The sequence below is a fragment of the Salmo salar genome, chromosome 09 (genome assembly GCF_965601325.2).
Source record: "Salmo salar chromosome 09, fSalSal1, whole genome shotgun sequence".
In the NCBI taxonomy this organism is placed as follows: Eukaryota; Metazoa; Chordata; class Actinopteri; order Salmoniformes; family Salmonidae; genus Salmo; species Salmo salar.
The window spans coordinates 15,930,571-15,952,950 of NC_138299.1; the positions used below are offsets into that span (position 1 = coordinate 15,930,571).

Genomic DNA, 22,380 nt, shown 5'->3' on the forward strand with positions numbered 1-22,380 from the left:
TAAAGAGTGGGAGGCCCCAGTGCACAACTGAGCAAGAGGACAAGTACATTAGTGTCTAGTTTGAGAAACAGACACCTCACAAGTCCTCAATTGGCAGCTTCATTAAATAGTACCCGCAAAATACCAGTCTCAACGTCAACAGTGAAGAGGCGACTCCGGGATGCTGGCCTTCTAGGCAGAGTTGCAAAGAAAAGGCCATATCCCAGACTGGCCAATAAAAAGAAAAGATTAAGATGGGCAAAATAACAGACGCTGGACAGAGGAACTCTGCCTAGAAGGCCAGCATCTCGGAGTCGCCTCTTCACTGTTGATAGTCCCACTAAGCGCAAACCAGATGGGATGGCATATTGCTGCAGAATGCTGTGGTAGACATCCTGGTGAAGTGTGCCTTGAATTCTAAATCAATCACTGACGGTGTCACCAGCAAAGCACCATCACACCTCCTCCATGCTTCACGGTGGGAACCACACATGCGGAGATCATACTTTCACCTACTCTGCGTCTCACAAAGACACTGCGGTTGGAACCAAAAATCTCAAATTTAGACTCGTCAGATCAAAGGACAGATGTCCACTGGTCTAATTTCCATTGCTCGTGTTTCTTGGCCCAAGCAAGTGTTTTCTTCTTATTGGTGTCCTTTAGTAGCAGTTTCTTTGCAGCAATTCGACCATGAAGGCCTGATTCATGCAGTCTCCTCTGAACAGTTGGTGTCCGTTACTTGAACTTTGTGAAGCATTTATTTGGTCTGCAATTTTCTGAGGCTGGTAACTCTAATGAACTTATCCTCTTGCAGTAGAGGTAACTCTGGGTCTTCCTTTCCTGTGGCGGTCTTCATGAGAGACAGTTTCATCATAGCGCTTGATGGTTTTTGCGACTGCACTTGAAGAAACTTTCAAAGTTCTTGAAATGTTCCGCATTGACTGACCTACATGTCTTAAAGTAATGATGGACTGTCATTTCTCTTTGCTTATTTGAGCTGGTCTTGCCATAATATGGACTTGGTCTTTTACAAAATAGGGCTATCTTCTGTATACCAACCCTACCTTGTCACAACACAATTGATTGGCTCAAATGCATTAAGAAGGAAAGAAATTCCACAAATTAACTTTTAACAACGCACACCTGTTAATTGAAATGCATTCCAGGCGCCTACCTCATGAAGCTGGTTGAGAGAATGCCAAGAGTGTGCAAAGCTGTCATCAAGGCAAAGTGACAACTTTGAAGAATCTCAAATATAAAATATATTTCGATTTGTTTGACACTTTTTTCATTACTACATGATTCCATGTGTTATTTCATAGTTTTGATGTCTTCACTATTATTCTACAATGTAGAAAATAGTAATAAATAAAAACCCTTGATTGTGTAGGTGTCCAAGCTTTTTACTGATACTGTATATGTATATATATATGTATCTATGTGTATATATATATATATATATATATATGTATATATATATATATAGCCTACATGTTATGTTCCTTAGGGTTGCCCATTAGGCACTTGTAACTCATAAGATCAATGTGCCAAATGAATTCAGAAAATAATGCAGTTTCCAGAAGTGCATTCCCACTTTGGGGGATGTTTCATATATCAAACCATTGCGAGGTTTACCAGTGGAGTTTCGTAAGAGCTTATTGTAAAATGAGAGTTGGGAACAGCCCCCTATTAAGTAGCAGATTGTGGAAAGATTCTTCCCACTTGGAAAGAGACTTTCTTTCTGGGACACATGCTGTTGGATCTTCCAGTAGCCAGCTAGAGAGAAGTGTCCATCCAGAGCTCCTGAAAGTTCTCCATCAGTTTCTAGAAGGGGGAGTCTTCAAGGCGGGTGCACCTACATTTTAGGATTTTTTTCTGTTAACATTGACCAGGTGAGCAACATGTTTTATTTTCTTCTATCCTGCTGTGGGTTAGAAATAATATGATTTATACAAAATAAATGGTTTTCAATTAATAAAACATTGTGCTTAGCTGTATGTGCTATATTTATGAGCTTTTTCTAATGAAAGGACTGATTTATTCTTTTTCTGTGAATAACTGCCAGACAGGTGAAAGATTTTTTTTGTGCTTGGTTAGTTCTTCAGCCTGTATTTTTCCCATAAAGGAACATGTATGTTGGATTATGACGGCACCTCTGTGTGGAATCAATAAGTACACTCTATTAGAGTATGAACATTGAATTAGAATAGCCTAGCCAAAGTAACAAATAAATTAGTTGATCATTTGTAATTTGCTAATAGGCACATTGTTTTGGCAAAAGTTATTTATGCTACATTGGTTTTTAAGTTATCTATGGGCCTGATGTATATTACGTTGACATTCATGATAGGATATATAAGGGCCACTTCTAAGGGTCTTGGGAGCTAAATGGGATAACTGAATGAAATGTCCTTACAGTTTCAGTAGGCCTATTTGAGCTCATGTGCCACTAGGCGGGGTGCACAACCTGTAGGACCAGTAGCCTATTTCTGATATTCGAGGCAGGTTTGCATTTGACGAAATTCTCAACCGTCGAGCCTATACGACAGGTCGAATTATGATACAATTATTTACTAAAACTATGTGAAATTGTTATTTTTTAACTAATGGTTATTAACGAATAGTTAATAGAGTTATGATAATTAAGTTATGATAATTCTTGAGACCGTCATTGTAAATAAGAATGTGTTATTAACTGACTTGCTTAGAGGTTAAATGAAAAAAATGTAAAAGACAACGGTGCATGCATGAGGTGACAAAAATTAGGTCGTTACTTTTCACTCCTTTGAACCAAATTTTGCCTCTTCAGTCACGTTAATTTTATATATTCCCTTTCAAAGGCTCGTGACTTTTTGCCCATTCTCTTCTCAAAGCTTAACCTAATGGGTTTGAACGCAACTCTCTCCTCAGATTCATTAATGTGCTGCTGCTGACCCATAACGTCTAAAAATGAAGATAAGGCTGTCATTGGCCGTGTCGGCTTTCGTTGCAGTGTTATTCGCCTCGGTTGAAGCGCAAGGTAAATGTGCCTCCCTCCTGCCCTTTTCAAATACCCCCCCAACTCTGGCTCGCTCTCTCTTTCTCTCTCTCTCGCTCTCTCTTTCTCTCTCTCTCTCTAGTTGTTTGATATAAACCTACCGGATTTAGGATTTATGGTATTTATTGTGCGAGAACCATCACATGGAAACAACCATAATGCATTGTACAGTATGATTAAAACAATGATACCCAGTTGTGTGTATTTTACTTGATTTGACTTGCCCTGCACCCAGGGGCACCATGCACCCCAAAAATCTGAGGGCACAAAGTACATGTTGTAGGGGGTGGTCTGGAGAATTTAGAATTTTTCAAACAGCTTTTTCCTGGAATCAAGAGACATAATCATTATGCCAAATTTTATGTAAAGAAGAGAAATGAATAAACCTATATTTTCTACATAGTTTTCTAAGCATACTGCCTTCACCTGTTCAAGTGTCATTTTAATAAACTTGTATGTAAACTTGTATGCCTTTAGTACAACTGCCACATGGGTATATAGTATCATTACCCAATAATTAAAACATTTTTATTCAATTGTGTATTTATTTGTCATTAGAGTTTTCAAAATAACAATCTAGATATCTGTCAATCTTTGCATGCATAGCTCTATCTATTAATTTCAGTGGTTACATTTCCACAGCCCCAGCCTGCATCTTTGCTAAAATATGGGTAAAATAATAGAATATGAATCTTATTCAGTACATTTAGTAATTGCTTGCTTTTTTAATGTCTAGCAACATTGCCAGCTAAGATAGTTAGGCTAGCTAGACAAGCTTGCTCAAACTTGATTGATAGCCTGAAATGGCTTCTTGGTAGCTCGTTATGAGGTTGGGAGATTGGTTGCCCATTTATAGATGGGCTACCAACTTGGCTAAAGCCAACTTGATAAAATTGCTAGCTAGCTGGCTGGAATTACAGAGAAACAACAAAACATTTTAGTTTTATTTATTAATCAAGAGGGAATCAATAGGCTATTAATATCTTTATCAAATTAATTTACAAACATACCTCCTGCGAGTTCTGCCCATCACATTCACGGCAGCTAAAATAAAATCAAACTACACTATATATACAACGGTATGTGGACACCCCTTCAAATTAGTGGATTCCGCTATTTCAGCCACACCCGTTGCTGACATGTATAAAATCGAGCATACAGCCATGATATCTCCATAGACACACAATGGCGGTAGAATGGCATTACGGAAGAGCTCAGTAACTTTTAACATGGCACCGTCATAGGATGCCACCTTTCCAACAAGTCAGTTCGTCAAATGTCTGCCCTGCTAGAGCTGCCCCGGTCAACTGTAAGTGCTGTTATTGTGAAGTGGAAACATCTAGGAGCAAGAACGGCTCAGCCGCAAAGTGGTAGGCCACACAAGCTCACAGAAGAGGACTGCCGAGTGCTGACGCGCTTAAGACGTAAAAATCATCTGTCCTCGGTTGCAACACTCACTACCGAGTTCCAAACTGACTCTGGAAGCAATGTCAGCACAATAACTGTTCATCGGGAGCTTCATGAAATGGGTTTCCATGGCCGAGCAGCCACTCACAAGCCTAAGATCACCATGTGCAATGCCAAGCGTCGGCTGGTATGGTGTAAAGCTTGCCCCCATTGGACTCTGGAGTAGGGGAAACGCCTTCTCTGGAGTGATGAATCACGCTTCACCATCTGGCATTCTGACGGACAAATCTGCGTTTAGCGGATGCCAGGAAAACACTACCTGCCCCAATGCATAGTGCCAACTGTAAAGTTTGGTGGAGGAGGAATAATTATCCAGGGCTGTTTTTCGTGGTTCGGGCTAGACCCCTTAGTTCCCTTACCATTACAGCATACAATGACATTCCAGAATATTTCTGTGTTTCCAAGAAATTGACTGGCCTGTACAAAGCCTTGACCTCAACCCAGTCGAAGACCTTTGGGATGAATTGGAACAACAGCTGCAAGCCAGGCCTAATCGCCAAACATCAATGCCCAACCTCACTAATGATCTAGTGTAAAGCCTTCCCAGAAGAGTGGAGTCTGTTCTAGCAGCAGAGGGGGGACCTACTCCATATTAATGCCCATGATTTTGGAATGAGATGTTCGACGAGAAGGTGTCCACATACTTTTGGTCATGTAGTGTATGTGCGTGCAGCGTGTCACTCTGGTCTACAACAAATATGGTGGATAGTATACTCTTACTCAGGCCGTTTACCATTGAAAAACATGGTCAGTTCCGATCTACTTAAGGGGGTGCTGTCCCGTAGACACTAATGCAATAGCAGCTGTGTCTGGTCTACTTAGTTCAGACTTCCATTGAAACAATGGACAGGTTGGTTGTTTATCAGCAAAACCGATGCTCGCGCAACCATGGGGCAAAACAGACTGGGTTGGCTTAGATTGTTGACATGTAAACTATATTTAGTCTCCAATGTTTGTTGAAAACAAAAATTAATTTGCACAATGAGCACTTGTCTCTGAAATACATCGTTACAGTTGTTGGTTAGCTAGCTAGCGATTTCTTTTGCCATATTAGCGTTGACATGAAATCAGTCAAAACACCTCAAAACAAGACATGACATCAAGAACAAGATGAAACTATCTGAAACAAGTCACGATTCCCCACATGGCAGTTTCTTGTCATTGTTGGTAGCTATCTGGCCATCCAGAATCACAACAACTTGCAGACTTCAGGCCGAAAGGAAGCCACCGCATTGCTTTCGTGACGTTGTCAGCTAACCCATCTATAGAGAATGATAGAGAAAAGTTATCTATATAGTCCCCTGTGGCTCAGTTGGTAGAGCATGGTGTTTGTAACGCCAGGGTTGTGGGTTCGATTCCCACGGTGGACCAGTACGAAAAAAAATAAAAATGTATGTAATGTATTCGCTACTGTAAGTCGCTCTGGATAAGAGCGTCTGCTAAATGACTAAAATGTAAATTATAGTGTATGGGCAGTGCCATTGAGGCAATCTTCATTTTGAAGTTGCCAATTTTTTTCTAAATGATTGGGTGATTCCTCCTAATTACCCGGTTGGACATGACTCCAGCAGGGTCATCAAGAGGGATCAGCCAATAAAGTTGGAAGTCCCACCCAGTTGACTACATTAAAATGGTGGAAGCTCTCAATGGCGCTGCCCATGCTAAAACTGCCTTTTGGCCACTAGATGGTAAATCTTTATTAAGTTTAGTAATTCATTTATTAATTTATGTTTTTTAAACAGGACAAATCTGAGAGGGAACATGCCCCTGGGCGTGACGCTTCTGTCTACACCTCTTCCCTTTCTCTGTGATGTAATATGATTCCCCATTCTAGGAGTCCCATTCTAGGAGTCCCATTCTAGAAGTTATTTCAAGATAATTACAATTTGATTAATTTATTTGACATTTAGTTCATCTTGGTATATATATATATATATATTCTCAATTTGGTTTTTTAAATGTCATATCCCAAATTCTGGAAATGTTTACAACTTTACCAATGAGAAAACAGTGACTCATGTCAACTGTAACAGTTGGATCTGACTCTTACATTGATGTCAGTGTCTTCACAAGGCCAGGTAACAATGTGTTACCTTCGTCTTATTGACGTTATTGTTTGGTAGAAGAATCCAGGACCCAATAGTCAGTCCTTTAAAAATTGGATAGGATTTTTTAAATTATCTTTCCAATTATGTTTTCTCAAACAAAAATTAAGTAAAGTTAAACTAAAATTATTTCATGGTTTAGCTATTTCCCTCTGTAATTATGTTGTTACATTGACGTTACAGTAGCTGTTCTAGATTTTATTGTTTCTCATATTTCAATATCCAAACAAAATTAGTGGTCATGATCATTTGTAGAAATGTGACATCATAGTTTCAATATCCTTGATGTTCAAAAACTGGAGCATTCAATTGTTCCCTTTTTTTCCCTGAAAGCTTTTTTGGTGGAGTCCAATGTCAACTCCCATTTATCTTCACTAACGGAATGAAAAGATGTAATATGAGAATCGCTAATTAATCCTCAGACAGGGCAAAGACAAAGAGCCTTTTTAGCCTTCTTACGGACATTCTCAAAAACGCTGAGTTGCAATCCATATAGAAAGTTAATATGCAGAAATGTTTAATGTCAGCACATGTTGCGGAATTACTTTGGCATCTGTTCTGCCTTTTTGGGAGAGTCAGAGCTCTTTCTCTGACTGGCTGGCCTGGCAGTAGAGCAGGCCAGGATGAATGGCTGACTGGCCGCAGACTGAGGTTACTGACAGTAGCCAAAGTCTGGCCATGGGTAAGGCCTCTGGTCAGGCAGGGTGCTGTGATGTGCATCCGCACCTGGCAGAGGGAACGAGACTGAAAAGATATCTGCTAATGTTTATTATGATTATTTTATATCGTCAATGTATTTTTTTCAATATCTTGTTTTAGAAAATGACATTAAAACGCAACATGAGAAGACTGAAAAGAAAATGTGTAAATTAACAACTCTGTCATGAATGATTCCAACTGGCTTGCGACTTTTTTTGTACAACGATGATCAAACACCTTGAGCGATGTGACACAGCTCTTTGCTCTTGTGAGTGAAGACAATCTCCCTACCCAACTTTCCTCCCCACTGTCCCTCCCAACCCCCAAGTGGGTTTATTGATTCTTGTTCGAGAGACTTTGTTGGAGAGGAGGGCAACTTACCCGGGCCCCCTAAATTGATGTGGCAGGTTGGTGATCCTCCTTTACCGTGTACCAATACCAGCTTGGCTCAGGTCCTAGATGTTGTCTGCCTGTACATTCAGTGTGTCCTGAGCTGTGGCTTTTCTCAGCAGGTATTTTACAGTGATATTCTTGCATCCCATCCCAATTCCCCTCCTCAGCAGCTTGCATGCCGTCCACTCGCTGACATGGTCTGAAAGACCAGCCTTTGTATGTATGTCTTTATCACATCCTCATCATCATCCTGGACTATAGTATGTAGCCTATGAGAAGTACATATACAGCCATAGGCTACAGGATGAATAGAAACTCATACAGCACTTCATAGATATTAAGACTTTCTTATATTCTACGCAGTTAAATGTTGTTATGCTGTTTACCCTTAAGTACAAGTTTGTCTGTCCAAAACAAAAAATAGTACTTTTTAAACACTTTGTTTACACTCTCCTTTAACTGCACTCACATAAAGATGAAAGGTCACCCAACCCTCTGATCTAAATAGGTTGCATGTGAAACCCCAGTGAGGAAGAATATCATTTTAAAATACATTTATTGTCTCTATGTGTGGTCCCTCGTGTACATGGAAACACTTTCACCCAATTTGTCAAGTTGTTCTGAACAACTTTCTCATGTACACATGCATGGTACCGTGGCAACCTGCTCAATGTGGATACGCGTGTTGTCGGATTGCATCTGTCACAGTTTTTGTTTGTTTATTTTGAATGTGTACATTATTTTTCCTCTGTATCTTAACTCTCTCTTCATTTTGACTGTGTACGCAGTGTGCCTTCACCTCACGCCATCTTGTGCACTCTGCCAATGAAAAGAACATACACAACAGTCTCCTGTGACACATTGTGTATTCTTTTTGCAAGGTTTGCAATGGATCTATGCCAATGACTTGTGCTAGAATCTCTCTCTCTCTCTCTCTCTCTCTCTCTCTCTCTCTCTCTCTCTCTCTCTCTCTCTCTCTATATATATATATATATATATATATATATATATATACATACATAAACACTTCATTTTGTCAAAATAGGTATATATACTCTGTATTTTTATTTATTTAAACAGGGAAATCCCATTGAGGCCTCTTTTACAAGGGTGCCCCGCACACAATCATACAAATTCACAATATTTACAATTCCAATGCAATAAAAGCATACAATATTTACAAATAATTTAAGATAAGTAACTTGCAAAACACCATCATGAAAAACGAAACACATTCCTCAGTAAAAAAAGTAATCAAACAGCTGTCTGAACTGCTCTAGCAAAACATCCAACTTTAGAGTATATATATAACATTGGGTGTTAAATTCAGCAAATGCCACCCTCAACATTACCTGGCAATCTTGACTCCATTGTATAATCAATAACGTTGGAAGGAAAATGTTGCTGTACTTATGTGTTGTTCAAGTCAACGTGTTGGTGCTGGTTGGTTGGGCATGCGTGGTAAGGACTGCACTCAGCATGTACTGGATGGGTCACTCAATGTTTGCACTCAGGGGAGTTTTGTGTGGAGTTGGTCTGTATTAATGTTGTGTACTCCAGACTTCCGGTGCTTGAGTTGCTGACTAGGGTTACCTGGTTGTGCAATTCAAACAAATGCCATTTTGTTTTCCAAAATGGCTACTCACACTTTTTAAATGTTGTTGTGTGTTTCTTTTTTGTCACTTTTACCATGGATGTCGGTTCTTCTTGTCTCCCTCAACAATGAACGTCTCAACTTCATTCATGAAGTGTTTATCGTTGGGCTAAATGTGAATGCTTGATATAAAATGTCTTGCTGAAATACTTGATCAACATTTTTAAACTCATACACACGTTTTGTTATTCATGTATGTAAGTTAACATCAGTTCCTCTTTTGTTTGCAGTGGAGCCCCCCTCAGACTTGAAATTTACAATTCTAAATGAGAACACAGTGCAAATGTCATGGAGTAAACCATCGCATAGGATACAGGGCTACAAAATACAAGTTGTATCGGATACAGGTTTGTGTTTATTGATCTCATTAGTTCATTGATGTTTGCCTGACTAGTTATAGCTTTTCTTGACAACCCGAATGATCATTTACACCAATTCTAATGGCAACCCATTCTCTATATCCCAGATGAACCAGCCAGAGAGTTAAACCTCCCAGCCACTGCTACAAAGACGTCTATTACAGACTTAACTCCTGATCTGGACTACTCAGTGTCCATCAACTCCTATGATGGCACAGAGGAGAGTATACCCATCTTTGGGCAGCTCACTAGTAAGTGTTCAAGATTCTGATGCTGTTACAAGGTTAAACATAACTTTGGGAAAATCCGATGGCTTTCTCAAAAGGCTGATATGGACTGATATGAAAACGGTTTCATCTCAGATTAGATTCTTCTGTTTTAAGGAACAAAGGACCCATTACATGGTTTCAAACCTCCATCTTGTCTGATAGCTTCTAGCGTCATTAGAATCAAATAAATCTGTTTTTAAAACTTGAATCACACTCTGTTTATCGCTGATTAACCAGTACAAATATGTTTATATGTATGTGATTGGTATCCCATTGAAGAGGCTTGATGATTTGTTGAATGTCTTGGATTTATTCCCCATACATGGCACATGGCACACAGGACGTCATGATAACAGTCCAAATTATTTTTTGTTTCAGTTCAGTCCAGTAACACAAGTGAAACAGAAAGGAGGCCGCAGATTTCAGATGCAATCAGTAAGTATGTTTACGTCAATGTCAACCAATCTGCGCTATGCCCATTGCCTGTCCACATAGCTTTATGATCTTACAAGTCCATATGTTTGTGTTTTTCCATTCTAATCATAATATTGTTCCCTGGAATAATTTCCTCAGACTCAAATACCCCATCTGTACTGCTGAGTTGTTAATATTTGAGCAAACAGGGGTTTCCGACAGTGGCTGAGAATTAGTTTGTGATTGAAAACAGTCTTCACATCAAAATCTAAGAATGAGAGGTTTCTGTTATGCGTATAATCCAAGGAGAGGGATGACGTCACTGTTGTGCCAGCTCTGTGCATTTCCGTCTTTTTAAATGTTGGAAGAAGTGGAAAGGATTACTGCTCTGACCAGAAGTCAGTTTACTGGAGTTCTGTGCCTCTTTCTGTGAGTTCAGTCTGTGGATTGACAGGGAGACATGCTCACTTTTTCCCTCACCATGTACGCTTTGGGTGGAAATTGAACCCAAAGTTCCTGATGGTCCAAAAACCTTTGCTCCTAGAAGCTATTTATGGTGGAACGCTCATAACACTCTTTCACAATTGACCTAATTGGCCAGATAAATCCATAGTACTTGATATTTGATGTTTTGTCAAGAAATCTTCAAACTCCATAATAACAAGATGTGAGAAGCATGGAAGGATATTCAGTCAAGTGGACCTACGAGAGCTAAGATTTGAGACATTCATAGAAGTCCGGCCAATCATCTTGGATGTTCCAGAGAAAATGAACTATTCATGATAAACCCAGAAAAATCATGGGGGTTTGAAAACATAAAACCAAACAATGCCGCTGAAAGTTTTAGTGATTATTTGGTCTATAAAAACAATTTTTTGTCATCATGTCTGTTGAAATACCATCTGTCAGAGACAGTCTGTCAGATATACAGTATTCATTAGAGTTCTGCCAGATTGTGTCCAGACAGTTGATTGTGTTCCTGCTCTACCCCATCCCCCTCTCCACCCCTCCAGAGTGTTCAGTCAGTGCCATAGCAGACCTGGTCTTCCTGGTGGATGGCTCCTGGAGTGTTGGCAGGGAAAACTTCAAGCACATCCGCAGCTTCATCAGTGCTGTGGCTGGGGCCTTCGACATCGGAGAGGATAAGACCAGGGTGGCTGTGGTCCAGTACAGCACAGACACCCGCACTGAGTTCCTCCTCAACCGCCACTCCAAACGAGGAGAGCTGCTCAGAGCCATCAACACCCTGCCCTACAAGGGAGGAAACACCATGACAGGTATACATGATAGGTGGGACTAGACAGCATGGATATGCAGTACTGCTGATATTTTTGTAAATTCTTGCTGGACTGAATCCTAACTTGAGATCTGTGTGTGTAACTAGAACATTGGTGCAAGTCTTCCGTTGATTGAGGTACATGTTTTGGTTACACGCTTGTTCTCAAGGTAGGCTTTCGCCCACAGACAGTAAATGTTATAATAAGCAAAAATGTTTTAAGAAACTCTATTTTCTTAAAGGTTTGATATGTTACATTCTGTGTCTAGGGGACGCCTTGGACTACCTTCTGAAAAACATATTTACGGAGGCGGCCGGCGCCAGGAAAGGCTTTCCAAAGATAGCCATGATCCTCACAGATGGAAAATCCCAGGACCCAGTGGAAGAGTACGCTAAACGACTCAGGAACATTGGAGTGGAAGTATTTGCCTTAGGTACTGTGTGTTTTACTGCTGAATGCTACTCTCTCTTGAGAACATCTCTATAATGCTTTTAGTTTTTGAATGCCTGGAAATTCTGGAGATTCCGTAATGGCTGATTTCCACACTACTCCATTTCTCAGGCTAACTTCTGAGATGTTTTTCACCATTTAGGCATCAAAGGAGCAGATGAGGATGAACTGAAGGAAATGGCCTCAACTCCCCACAGCACACATGTCTACAACGTACCTAACTTTGATATGATCAAGGCAGTGCAGCAGAAGCTCATCGTTCAGGTGTGCTCCGGTGTGGAAGACCAGCTCAACTCTCTAGTGAGCGGAGATGATGGTAAGACATTATAGATGATGCATTACATCACATTTCCGTTGTTTGATTTAAATCTTCACTTATTTCAAGTGCATTGTCTATAGGCGGTCAGTGTAACGAATCGACAACAACTATGTAACTGTAAATGTATTGTTAAAGTGTTTCCCAACCATACTACAGTACATTCCAACCTCAACAGTGTTTATTTGTTGTGTCTCTAGTGGTGGAACCGGCCTCTAACCTCCAGGTGCTTGAGATCTCCTCAAAGTCCATGAGGGTGACGTGGGATGCCTCTCTAGGGGAGATCACGGGCTACAAGCTGACCCTGATGCCCATGATGGCTGGGATGAAGCGCCAGGTTGTATACGTGGGGCCCACCCAGACCACTGTCAACATCCGGGACCTGTCCCCAGAGACCGAGTACGAGATCAGCCTGTTCGCCCTGAAGGGTCTGACCCCCAGCGATGCTGTCCTGGCCATGGAGAAGACTCAGCCAGTCAAGGTGTCATTGGGTGAGATAAAGCTCTGTAACAGCATATCAGCGATCCAGTCCCTCACTCACTCACTCACTGAAACATTACATTGTTGCTATAAAAACTTTTAAAAATCACGATGTAGACCATATACAGAAGGTATCTAATGTCCTTCCCTCCCCAGAATGCTCTCTTGGAGTGGACGTACAGGCTGACGTGGTCCTGCTGGTTGATGGCTCCTACAGTATCGGATTACAAAACTTTGCCAAGGTCAGAGCTTTCCTGGAGGTCCTGGTCAACTCCTTCGACGTCGCGCTCGACAAGATCCGGCTCAGCTTAGTCCAGTACAGCAGAGACCCCCACACAGAGTTTGCCCTGAACACTTATAATGACATTGCTTCAGTGGTCAAGGCAGTCCGGACGTTCCCCTACCGAGGAGGCTCCACCAACACGGGCAAGGCCATGAACTACGTCAGAGAGAAGATCTTTATCCCCACCCGAGGGTCTCGCGACAGTGTCCCGCGTGTCATGGTCCTCATCACTGACGGGAAGTCCTCTGACTCCTTCAAGGACGCTGCCACCAACCTGAGGAATATAGACGTGGAGATCTTTGCTGTGGGTGTGAAGGACGCTGTGAGGTCCGAGTTGGAAGCCATTGCTAACACCCCGGCGGCCACCCACGTGTACACTGTGGAGGACTTTGATGCTTTCCAGAGGATCTCCAAGGAGCTCACCCAGTCCATCTGCCTGAGGATCGAACAGGAGCTCCTCAACATCAAGAAGAGGAGTGAGTAGCCATTTAACATACCCTTATAACAAAAGGCCAGGGTTTTCTTGGTCTGGGCATGTGGTCAACTCCTAGGCCTACTCATAACACATACCCCAGTTTGAAGTTGAGCATGCTTACCATGGTCCGTACATGTGCCTGTAACTATAGCTATATAACCATACATTCTGGTTAACTTTAGTGGCAGCCGCTAAATGACCTCAAACTCCAGACAGTCTATTGTAATCAGTTATTTGCTATGTGGTACAGCAGGTCAAACTGAGCTGTGCTACTGAAATAGTGATGTCATGATGTAACTACATCTGCACAACACAAAAAGGCTGAGTAATTATCTTCATTTCTTATTTCCAATGCCTTGGGTCTGTTTCAGGCAGACACAAGCGAGACATATTCATTGTTTTAACTTTCCCTGACTGATCACGCTGCCTCCAAAATACCACAGAACCATACGCCTGCATCTCAGGGGAGCCTGTTACACCATTTGTTATCGTTTACTGTTTTTAAACACTATAGTAACTGACTGGATACTTTTATTCTGACCTAATTGTCCTGCTAATTCAAAGGCCACCTGTCTCTGAAAGTCAGCGGGACTGTGGATGGTTTTCAACACCATGGTAGCATGACATGAGTTTCTCTGCTGCACATATTGGTAATGATCCCCCTGTCACAAGAATACAGAACATTTAGGCATTGGCAATGTCCAGGGGTTTGTAATATGAATGTGTTGCAACCCTGTTGACTGAATGCATACTGCTAGCATACGAGGAGTGTTTCCTATGCATGTTCAGAGATGGAACTGTGAACAAAGTTGAATGAGTTCAAATAATTGGTTCCATTCCAGCTTTTCTGAAGGAATGAGATATACAGCTCTGCTTGATGTTATCAAAAGCCATTATGATGACATTGTCTATGAGGACAAAACACAAACCAGCCATTTAATTGTGTTTTATCCCACTCGTCAGGTCTGATTGCACCCAGGGACCTGGTGTTCTCTGAGGTGACGTCTAGAAGCTTCCGTGCCACCTGGGCCACCGATGCCACCAACGTCATGTCCTACCTGGTGCGTTTCCGTAAGGCCGAGGACATCACTGAGGATTACATCTCCCTGGCTGTGCCAGCCGACACCACCAGCACAATCTTGCCACACCTCACTCCCCTCACCACCTACGAGGTGAACGTGTTCGCCCAGTACGACAAAGGAGACAGTTTCCCTCTGTCGGGGGAGGAGACCACTCTGGAAGGTAAGGGGTTGAAAGCGTACACGTTCAGGGGTTTCACAGCATAAGCAAGTGAAGAGATTTAAGTTTTAGTGCTTTAGTTTTTTTCACAAGAAACTTTCATGGCTTTTCAAGTTGCCTCCTTTAGATGCAAAATCATTCAATAGGTTATCCAGAATATTTATTCTTAAAAAGTTATATTGACAAGCTACTTCTAAACAAAACCTAAACATTCTCCATTCCAGAGCAAGGGACTGTGCGGGGACTTAGTGTGTCTGAAGAGACCACGGACAGCTTCCGGGTGTCGTGGCTGGCGGCGCCAGGGCCCGTGGTGAGGTACCGGTTGTCCTATGTCCCCTTGACGGGGGGAGGAGAGAGGCTGGAGGCCCAGACCAACGGACCTGACACCACCATCGTGCTCCAGGAGCTGTTCCCTATCACCACCTACCGCGTGTCTGTGTCTGCAGAGTACACCCCCGGCCTGGGAGACGAGATGCAGGTGGACGGAACCACCAAGGAAGGTCAGTAAGTTAGCCAGCATGGCTGCTAACATTTAAATTCCTTACCTGTAGCTAATGCAGTTTTTTACTATACAGTACATAAGTGAAGATGCAGTAATTGGTTGACCCCTATGTCTTTTCCCCCTCAGTCCGTGGTTCTCCCCGTGATCTCCATGTCTTCAACGAGACCGTGTCCAGCATGATGGTGTCATGGCGGGCCGCTCCCGGGAACGTCCTCCAGTACCGTGTGGCCTTCAAACCAGCCGACGGCACCGGGGAGAGGAAGGAAATCGCTGTGAAGGGAGACACCACCGTGGCCCTGCTGAAGAACCTCCAGCCTGCTACTGAATATGAGCTGTTTGTCAGTGCCCGCTACACCTCTGGGCTGGGAGACCCCCTCCTGGGTACAGGCACCACCCTGGAAGGTACAGGAACAACTTTCTTGTGTCTGTCTTTATTATGACTGTCTGCTCTTTGGCTGCTTTGAAGAATGGGGTTGTGTTTCTTTGACAGCTGATGTGAGCAAGAGTGTGAAAAATAGCTTGAGGCCATCTTCAAAGTGAGTGTCTATACTGGCCATCTCTGTGTACTGCATTGTGTCCTGCTCCACTTTAAAGACTGAAAGAAGTATAGTGCCAGTAATTGTGTATGCCTCTGTTTCTTAACCTTCCATTTTTTGTAAAGGGAAAATTGTCTTTTTTTAATGTTCTTTGTTTTCGGAGTATGATGTGAAAGTCTTTAGGAAATCCTACTGCCCTAGAAATCCTTCCTAGATATGTCAGGATCCCTTTTCTCTGACTCAGTGTATAAGGGAAACTGTGAAAAAGCTGGAATGTGGAGCTTTATGTCATTCCTGTGGCACAGACAAACTGTAGGTTAGTTCTGCTTTACCGCCCATGAAGCTGGAAGAGATGGAAATGAGTGGGGGTACTCTCGTAAACCTAAAAAATCTCCGGGAACAGCCAACACATGCCATGCTAGGCTAGCTCATGCAGTTTTATTCAAGATTATTCAAGATTATTCAAGATTATTTATTCAAGATTATTTTATTTGGCAAATGGGGAGTTGTTTAACAATTCTTCGATATCACTTTAACGATTCGTAAACTATTTGTATTAGCAATGCTGCTGAGCAGAGACGGCTACCTCTGCTATTCTGCTAACTAAGATCCTCAACCATAGACTTTGATGCATACGTAGGCCTACGTCTTCAAGAATCTAATTGAGCAACATTAGCCAACATTTACCAAACCCTTTGAAGACTATTCCCCTCTCTCTAACCCTAGGGGATAGTGTTAGAAAACTGACCATTATTCAGGACTGACATGTAGTGAATTAGTGTGAGGGACATCTGTTAGTGCTATATAGGCTTTTCAGTAGGCAGCTCTGCCTAGAGGAAAACCTTCAGGCCATGGCAGCAGGAGGTTACGGTCCGGGTCACGCTAGCTTGGTTCCCAGGGCGCCCAACAACCACAAAGACCCCTGTATCCTACAAGCCAGAACTTACACGCCCCCACAATCCATTCTGCTCATGGCAGCCCAATCACAGGTCTCTGGATAGCTTTATGACATTAGTGGAGTTCCATCCTGAGGGTGGTCTAGGAGAGAAAGCTCTGGGGAGGGGAGGCTCAACTAGGACTGGGGTCAGGCACTCAGGAGGCTGTATGTGCCATGTTTCAGTTTGGTTTTGGGCTCAGTAGTATGTAATGTTTGGACTAGAGATATATAGTCCTTGTCACTGGACGAATTAAAGATCATTCGAATGGAAATGAATTGAGGGCAGAGAGGAAAAAAGATTTAGCAGCAGGTCACTACAGAACGCTCGGATCAACCCTTAAAGAGATGGGTGGGGCTAAAGTTTAAGATGGTGTGAACGATGCTGAATGGGTGTAGACAAAGTAGTAGTACCAAAACATTCAAAGGCCATTTTCTCAAAAGTGAGTTTATCAACTTTCAAAGCAAAACTACTTTCCCATTGTTCCTCAACTGTAGTGTATGATATACCATTTTGTAGCTCTGAGTCTCTACTTTTATCCAATGTAAAAAACACAATTTCATTTTTTTTTTTTTACATAAGACCGATTTGAGCCGGTCGGTCACAAATGGTCTCTCCTCTCAAAAGCAGTTTGAGCCCTCGACACATCAAAGCTTATATCATTCATCATGACCAAGCTGTGGAGTCCTTGTCTCTCAATGTCACCTCCTACCTAAATGACATGTCTAGCAGATCAAATGGCTTCTACACAAGGAAATATCAGAAGCCTTCTCCTGCACTGGAGGACAATGGAGAGGTGTCCTGCTATGAAGTATCATGTAGCTATTTTCAGTTCACATGCTGAATGGTGCACATTCATTCTTTCTCCATGGGACTCTCCTGCCTGAGGCTACCTTCTCCCCCTTCTTTGACAACAAAACTGACCTCGTGTCCACCTCTGGATCTCCAGCCTGGGAATGGTCAGAAGGTCAGAAGTCAGATGCTGAGATTCCATGACATGGTCAGTTATGCTGACTCATTAGCCTTAGCCTCCCACCAGAATAGAACCAGTGTCTGGGCTCCTCTCTGTGCTCCATGACAAAGCATTTGGTCTGGTTACAGCAGCACAGCTTGACGTCAGAAAAACAGGCCAACACTGATCTCATTATTTAGGGGGCCACAGACTTCCAGTCATCCACTGTGTGAGTTAGCCTATGTAGGCGGACCTGGAGAACCCGGAGACACAGTCAGGCTGTATGGTAGAGAATGCTAACAGCTGATGAAGACAATAGCGCCCCCTGTGACAAGCTTACTGTATGTTGAGCCTACCATATCCTGATTCCTGACCAATAAAGGTTGGCTTGATTAATGGGCCCCGAATCATGTAAAGTGGAGCTGAGTAATTGCTGAGATTTGAAATGTGAGCCTTTAGAAAACAATATGGTGAGAATATGTATTAAAGCGGGGAGTCTTTCTCAACATGTGTTAGGTTTTACCTAGGAGGTACTGTACTTCAAAGCTGTGAGCGGTCGAGTACTGGCTGGTTCCTCCAGCAGATAACTGACTGCCCACTTCCTCCCAGGCCAGTGAGGGGCCCAAAGAGCATGGGGAGAGAAAAAGCAGATAGAACCCACACCACACGAAGCGAAGCCCAGTTTGAAGAACAAAGAATACAGTTGAAGTCGGAGGTTTACATACACTTAGGTTGGAGTCATTAAAACTCGTTTTTCAACCACTCCACACATTTCTTGTTAACAAACTATAGTTTTGGCAAATCGGTTAGGACATCTACTTTGTGTATGACAAGTCATTTTTCCAAAAATGGTTTACAGACAGACTATTTCATTATAATTCACTGTATCACAATTCCAGTGGGTCAGAAGTTTACATACACTAAGTTGACTGTGCCTTTAAACAGCTTGGAAAATTCCAGAAAATGATGTCATGGCTTTAGAAGCTTCTGATAGGCTAATTGACATCATTTGAGCCAATTGGAGGTGTACCTGTGGATGTATTTCAAGGCCTACCTTCAAACTCAGTGCCTCTTTGCTTGACATCATGGGAAAATCTAAAGAAATCAGCCAAAACCTGAGACAAAAAATTGTAGACCTCCACAAGTCTGGTTCATCCTTGGGAGCAATTTCCAAACGCCTGAGGGTACAACGTTCATCTGTACAAACAATAGTACGCAAGTATAAACACCATAAACACCATAAACATGCAGCCATCATACGCTCAGGAAGGAGATGCGTTCTGTCTCCTAGAGATGAACGTACTTTGGTGCAAAAAGTGCAAATCAATCCCAGAACAACAGCAAAGGACCTTGTGAAGATGCTGGAGGAAACAGGTACAAAAGTATTTATATCCACAGTAAAACGAGTCCTATATGGACATAACCTGAAAGTCCACTCAGCAAGGAAGAAGCCACTGCTCCAAAAGCGCCATAAAAAAGCCAGACTACGGTTTACAACTGCACATGGGGACAAAGATCGTACTTTTTGGAGAAATGTCCTTTGGTCTGATGAAACAAAAATATAACTGTTTGGCCATAATGACCATCGTTATGTTTGAAGGAAAAAGGGGGAGGCTTGCAAGCTGAAGAACACCATCCCAACCGTGAAGCACGGGGGTGGCAGCATCATGTTGTGGGGGTGCTTTGCTGCAGGAGGGACTGGTGTACTTCACAAAATAGATGGCATCATGAGGAAAGACAATTATGCGGATATATTGAAGCAACATCTCAAGACATCAGTCAGGAAGTTAAAGCTCGGTCGCAAATGGAGCTTCCAAATGGACAATGACCCCAAGCATACTTCCAAAGTTGTGGCAAAATGGCTTAAGGACAACAAAGTCAAGATATTGGAGTGGCCATCACAAAGCCCTGACCTCAATCCTATAGAAAATATGTGGGCAGAACTGAAAAAGTGTGTGCGAGCAAGGAGGTCTACAAACCTGACTCAGTTACACCAGCTCTGTCAGGAGGAATGTGTCAACATTCACCCAACTTATTGTGGGAAGCTTGTGGAAGGCTACCCGAAAAGTTTGACCCAAGTTAAACAATTTAAAGGCAATGCTACCAAATACAAATTGAGTGTATGTAAACTTCTGACCCACTGGGAATGTGATGAAAGAAATAAAAGCTGAAAGAAATAATTCTCTCTACTATTATTCTGACATTTCACGTTCTTAAAATAAAGTGGTGATCCTAACTGACCTAAAACAGGGAATTTTTACTAGGATTAAATGACAGGAATTGTGAAAAACTGAGCTGGCTAAGGTGTATGTAAACTTCCGACTTCAACTGTAAACTTTTACTTATGTTTTGGGTCGGACGGCAAAAATATGTTTTCTATAAAATTATTGAAAACATGCCCTTTTAGTGTAAGAGCTGTTTGAAAAGACTGCCTGAAATTTCAGCCTGTTGAAGTGGGATGTTTTGGCCTGCTTGGTGACATCCCCAGGTGCTAAATTAGTTCATAGTCCAAGAAGAAAGAGAGTTCCAAACCTCTCTACCAATAACAGCAAGTTAAACATTTTCCTGTCCCCACTCAGACAACTCCCAGACAGTCCTAGCTAAATTATTGCTTGAGAAATTGCTTGAGAAATTGCACTATATACAGTGAGCTCCAAAAGTATTGGGAGAGTGACACTTTTTTTGTTTTGGCTCTGTACTCCAGAACGTTGAATGTGAAGTGAAACAATGAGGTTAAAGTGCAGAATGTCAGGTTTAATTTTAGGGTATTTTCATCCATATTGGGTGAACCGTTTAGAAAATACAGCAGCTTTTGTACATAGTCCTCCCATTTTATGGGACCAAAATTATTGGGACAAATTCACATACAGTGCGTTCGAAAAGTATTCAAACCCCTTTACATTTTCAACATTTTGTTACATTACAGCCTTATTCTAAAATGGATTAAATTAAACCATTTTCCTCATCAATCTACACACAAAACCCCATAATGACAAAGTGAAAACAGGTTTTTAGAAACTTTTCCAAATTTATTAAAAAATAATATTTTTTTAAATAACGTATTTACACAAGTATTCAGACCCTTTGCTATGAGCCTCGAAATTGAGCTCAGGTGCATCCTGTTTCCATTGATCATCCTTGAGATGTTTCTAAAATGGATTGGAATCCACTTGTGGTAAATTCAATTGATTGGACATGATTTGGGAAAGGCACACACCTGTCTATTTAAGGTCCCACAGTTGACAGTGCATGTACGAGCAAAAACTAAGCCATGAGGTCGAAGGAATTGTCCATACAGATCTGGGGAAGGGTACCAAAACATTTCAGCAGCATTGAAGGTCCGCAAGAACACAGTGGCCTTCATCATTCTTAAATGGATGAAGTTTGGAACCACCAAGACCATTCCTAGAGGTGGCTGGCCAAACTGAGCAATCGTGGGAGCTTCCTGGCCTTGGTCAGGGAGGTGACCAAGAACTCGATGGTCACTCTGACAGAGCTCCAGAGATTATCTGTGGAGATGGGAGAATCTTCCAGTAAAGGCACATGACAGCCCGCTTGGAGTTTTCCAAAAGGCACCTTAAGGACACTCCGAACATGAGAAACAAGATTCTCCGGTTTGATGAAACGAAGATTTCATCAAATGAATGTGGCAGCATCATGCTGTGGGGATGTTTTTCAGAGGAAGGGACTGGGAGACTAGTCAGGATCGAGGGAAAGATGAATGGAGAAAAGTACAGTGAGATCCTTGATGAAAACCTCGTTGTCCTGTTGGAAGGTTCACCTGAGTTCACCTTCCAACAGGACAACGACCCTAAGCACACAACCAAGACAACGCAGGAGTGGCTTCGGGACAAGTCTCTGAATGTCCTTGAGTGACCCAGCCAGAGGCCTGACTTGAACCCGATCGAACATATCTGGAGAGACCTGAAAATAGCTGTGCAGCAACACTCCCCATCCAATCTGACAGAGCTTGAGAGGATCTGTGGAGAAGAATGGGAGAAACTCCCCAAATACAGGTGTGCCAAGCTTGTAGTGTCATACCAATGAAGACTCAAGGCTGTAATCGCTGCCAAAGGTGCTTCAACAAAGTACTGAGTAAAGGGTCTGAATACTTATATAAATGTGATATTTAAATGTGAAATTAGCAAAAATGTCTAATAACCTGTTTTTGCTTTGTCATTATGGGGTATTGTGTGTAGATTGATAGTGAAGAAAAACGATTTAATCAATTTTAGAATAAGGCTGTAATGTAACAAAATGTGGAAAGACTCTCAATAAAATGCAAATTAATTACTTCAAAATCATACAATGTGATTTTCTGGATTTTTGTTTTAGATTCAGTCTCTCACAGTTGAAGTGTACCTATGATAAAAATTACAGACCTCTACATGCGTTGTAAGTAGGAAAACCTGCAAAATCGGCAGTGTATCAAATACTTGTTCTCCCCACTGTACTTATTTCCCTCATTAAAATGCAAATCAATTTATAACATTTTTGACATGCGTTTTTCTGGATTTTTTGTTGTTGTTATTCGGTCTCTCACTGTTCAAATAAACCTA

General features: G+C 42.0%; 1 protein-coding gene and 1 non-coding gene across 3 annotated transcripts in view; both read left to right on the top strand.

Moving 5' to 3' along the window:
* The first annotated feature begins 1,688 nt into the window (after positions 1-1,688).
* The window catches only part of LOC106610773 (collagen alpha-1(XII) chain), a 72,123-nt gene continuing 51,431 nt past the window's right edge, over positions 1,689-22,380 (top strand). The window contains exons 1-13 of one of the 2 annotated variants that reach the window (XM_014210332.3): positions 1,689-1,871; positions 2,890-2,998; positions 9,565-9,681; positions 9,801-9,944; positions 10,341-10,397; positions 11,390-11,653; positions 11,922-12,086; positions 12,246-12,419; positions 12,620-12,910; positions 13,056-13,658; positions 14,621-14,899; positions 15,121-15,396; positions 15,525-15,800. In XM_014210332.3, the coding sequence (XP_014065807.3) occupies positions 2,929-2,998; positions 9,565-9,681; positions 9,801-9,944; positions 10,341-10,397; positions 11,390-11,653; positions 11,922-12,086; positions 12,246-12,419; positions 12,620-12,910; positions 13,056-13,658; positions 14,621-14,899; positions 15,121-15,396; positions 15,525-15,800 (2,716 nt within the window). In that variant the 5' untranslated portion in view covers positions 1,689-1,871; positions 2,890-2,928. The remainder of the gene's footprint in view (positions 1,872-2,889; positions 2,999-9,564; positions 9,682-9,800; positions 9,945-10,340; positions 10,398-11,389; positions 11,654-11,921; positions 12,087-12,245; positions 12,420-12,619; positions 12,911-13,055; positions 13,659-14,620; positions 14,900-15,120; positions 15,397-15,524; positions 15,801-22,380) is intronic. The other variant, XM_014210333.3, reaches the window with a different exon arrangement.
* Positions 5,780-5,853, top strand: trnat-ugu (transfer RNA threonine (anticodon UGU)). Its single transcript has one exon. It is a non-coding gene; the product is annotated as a tRNA-Thr (tRNA).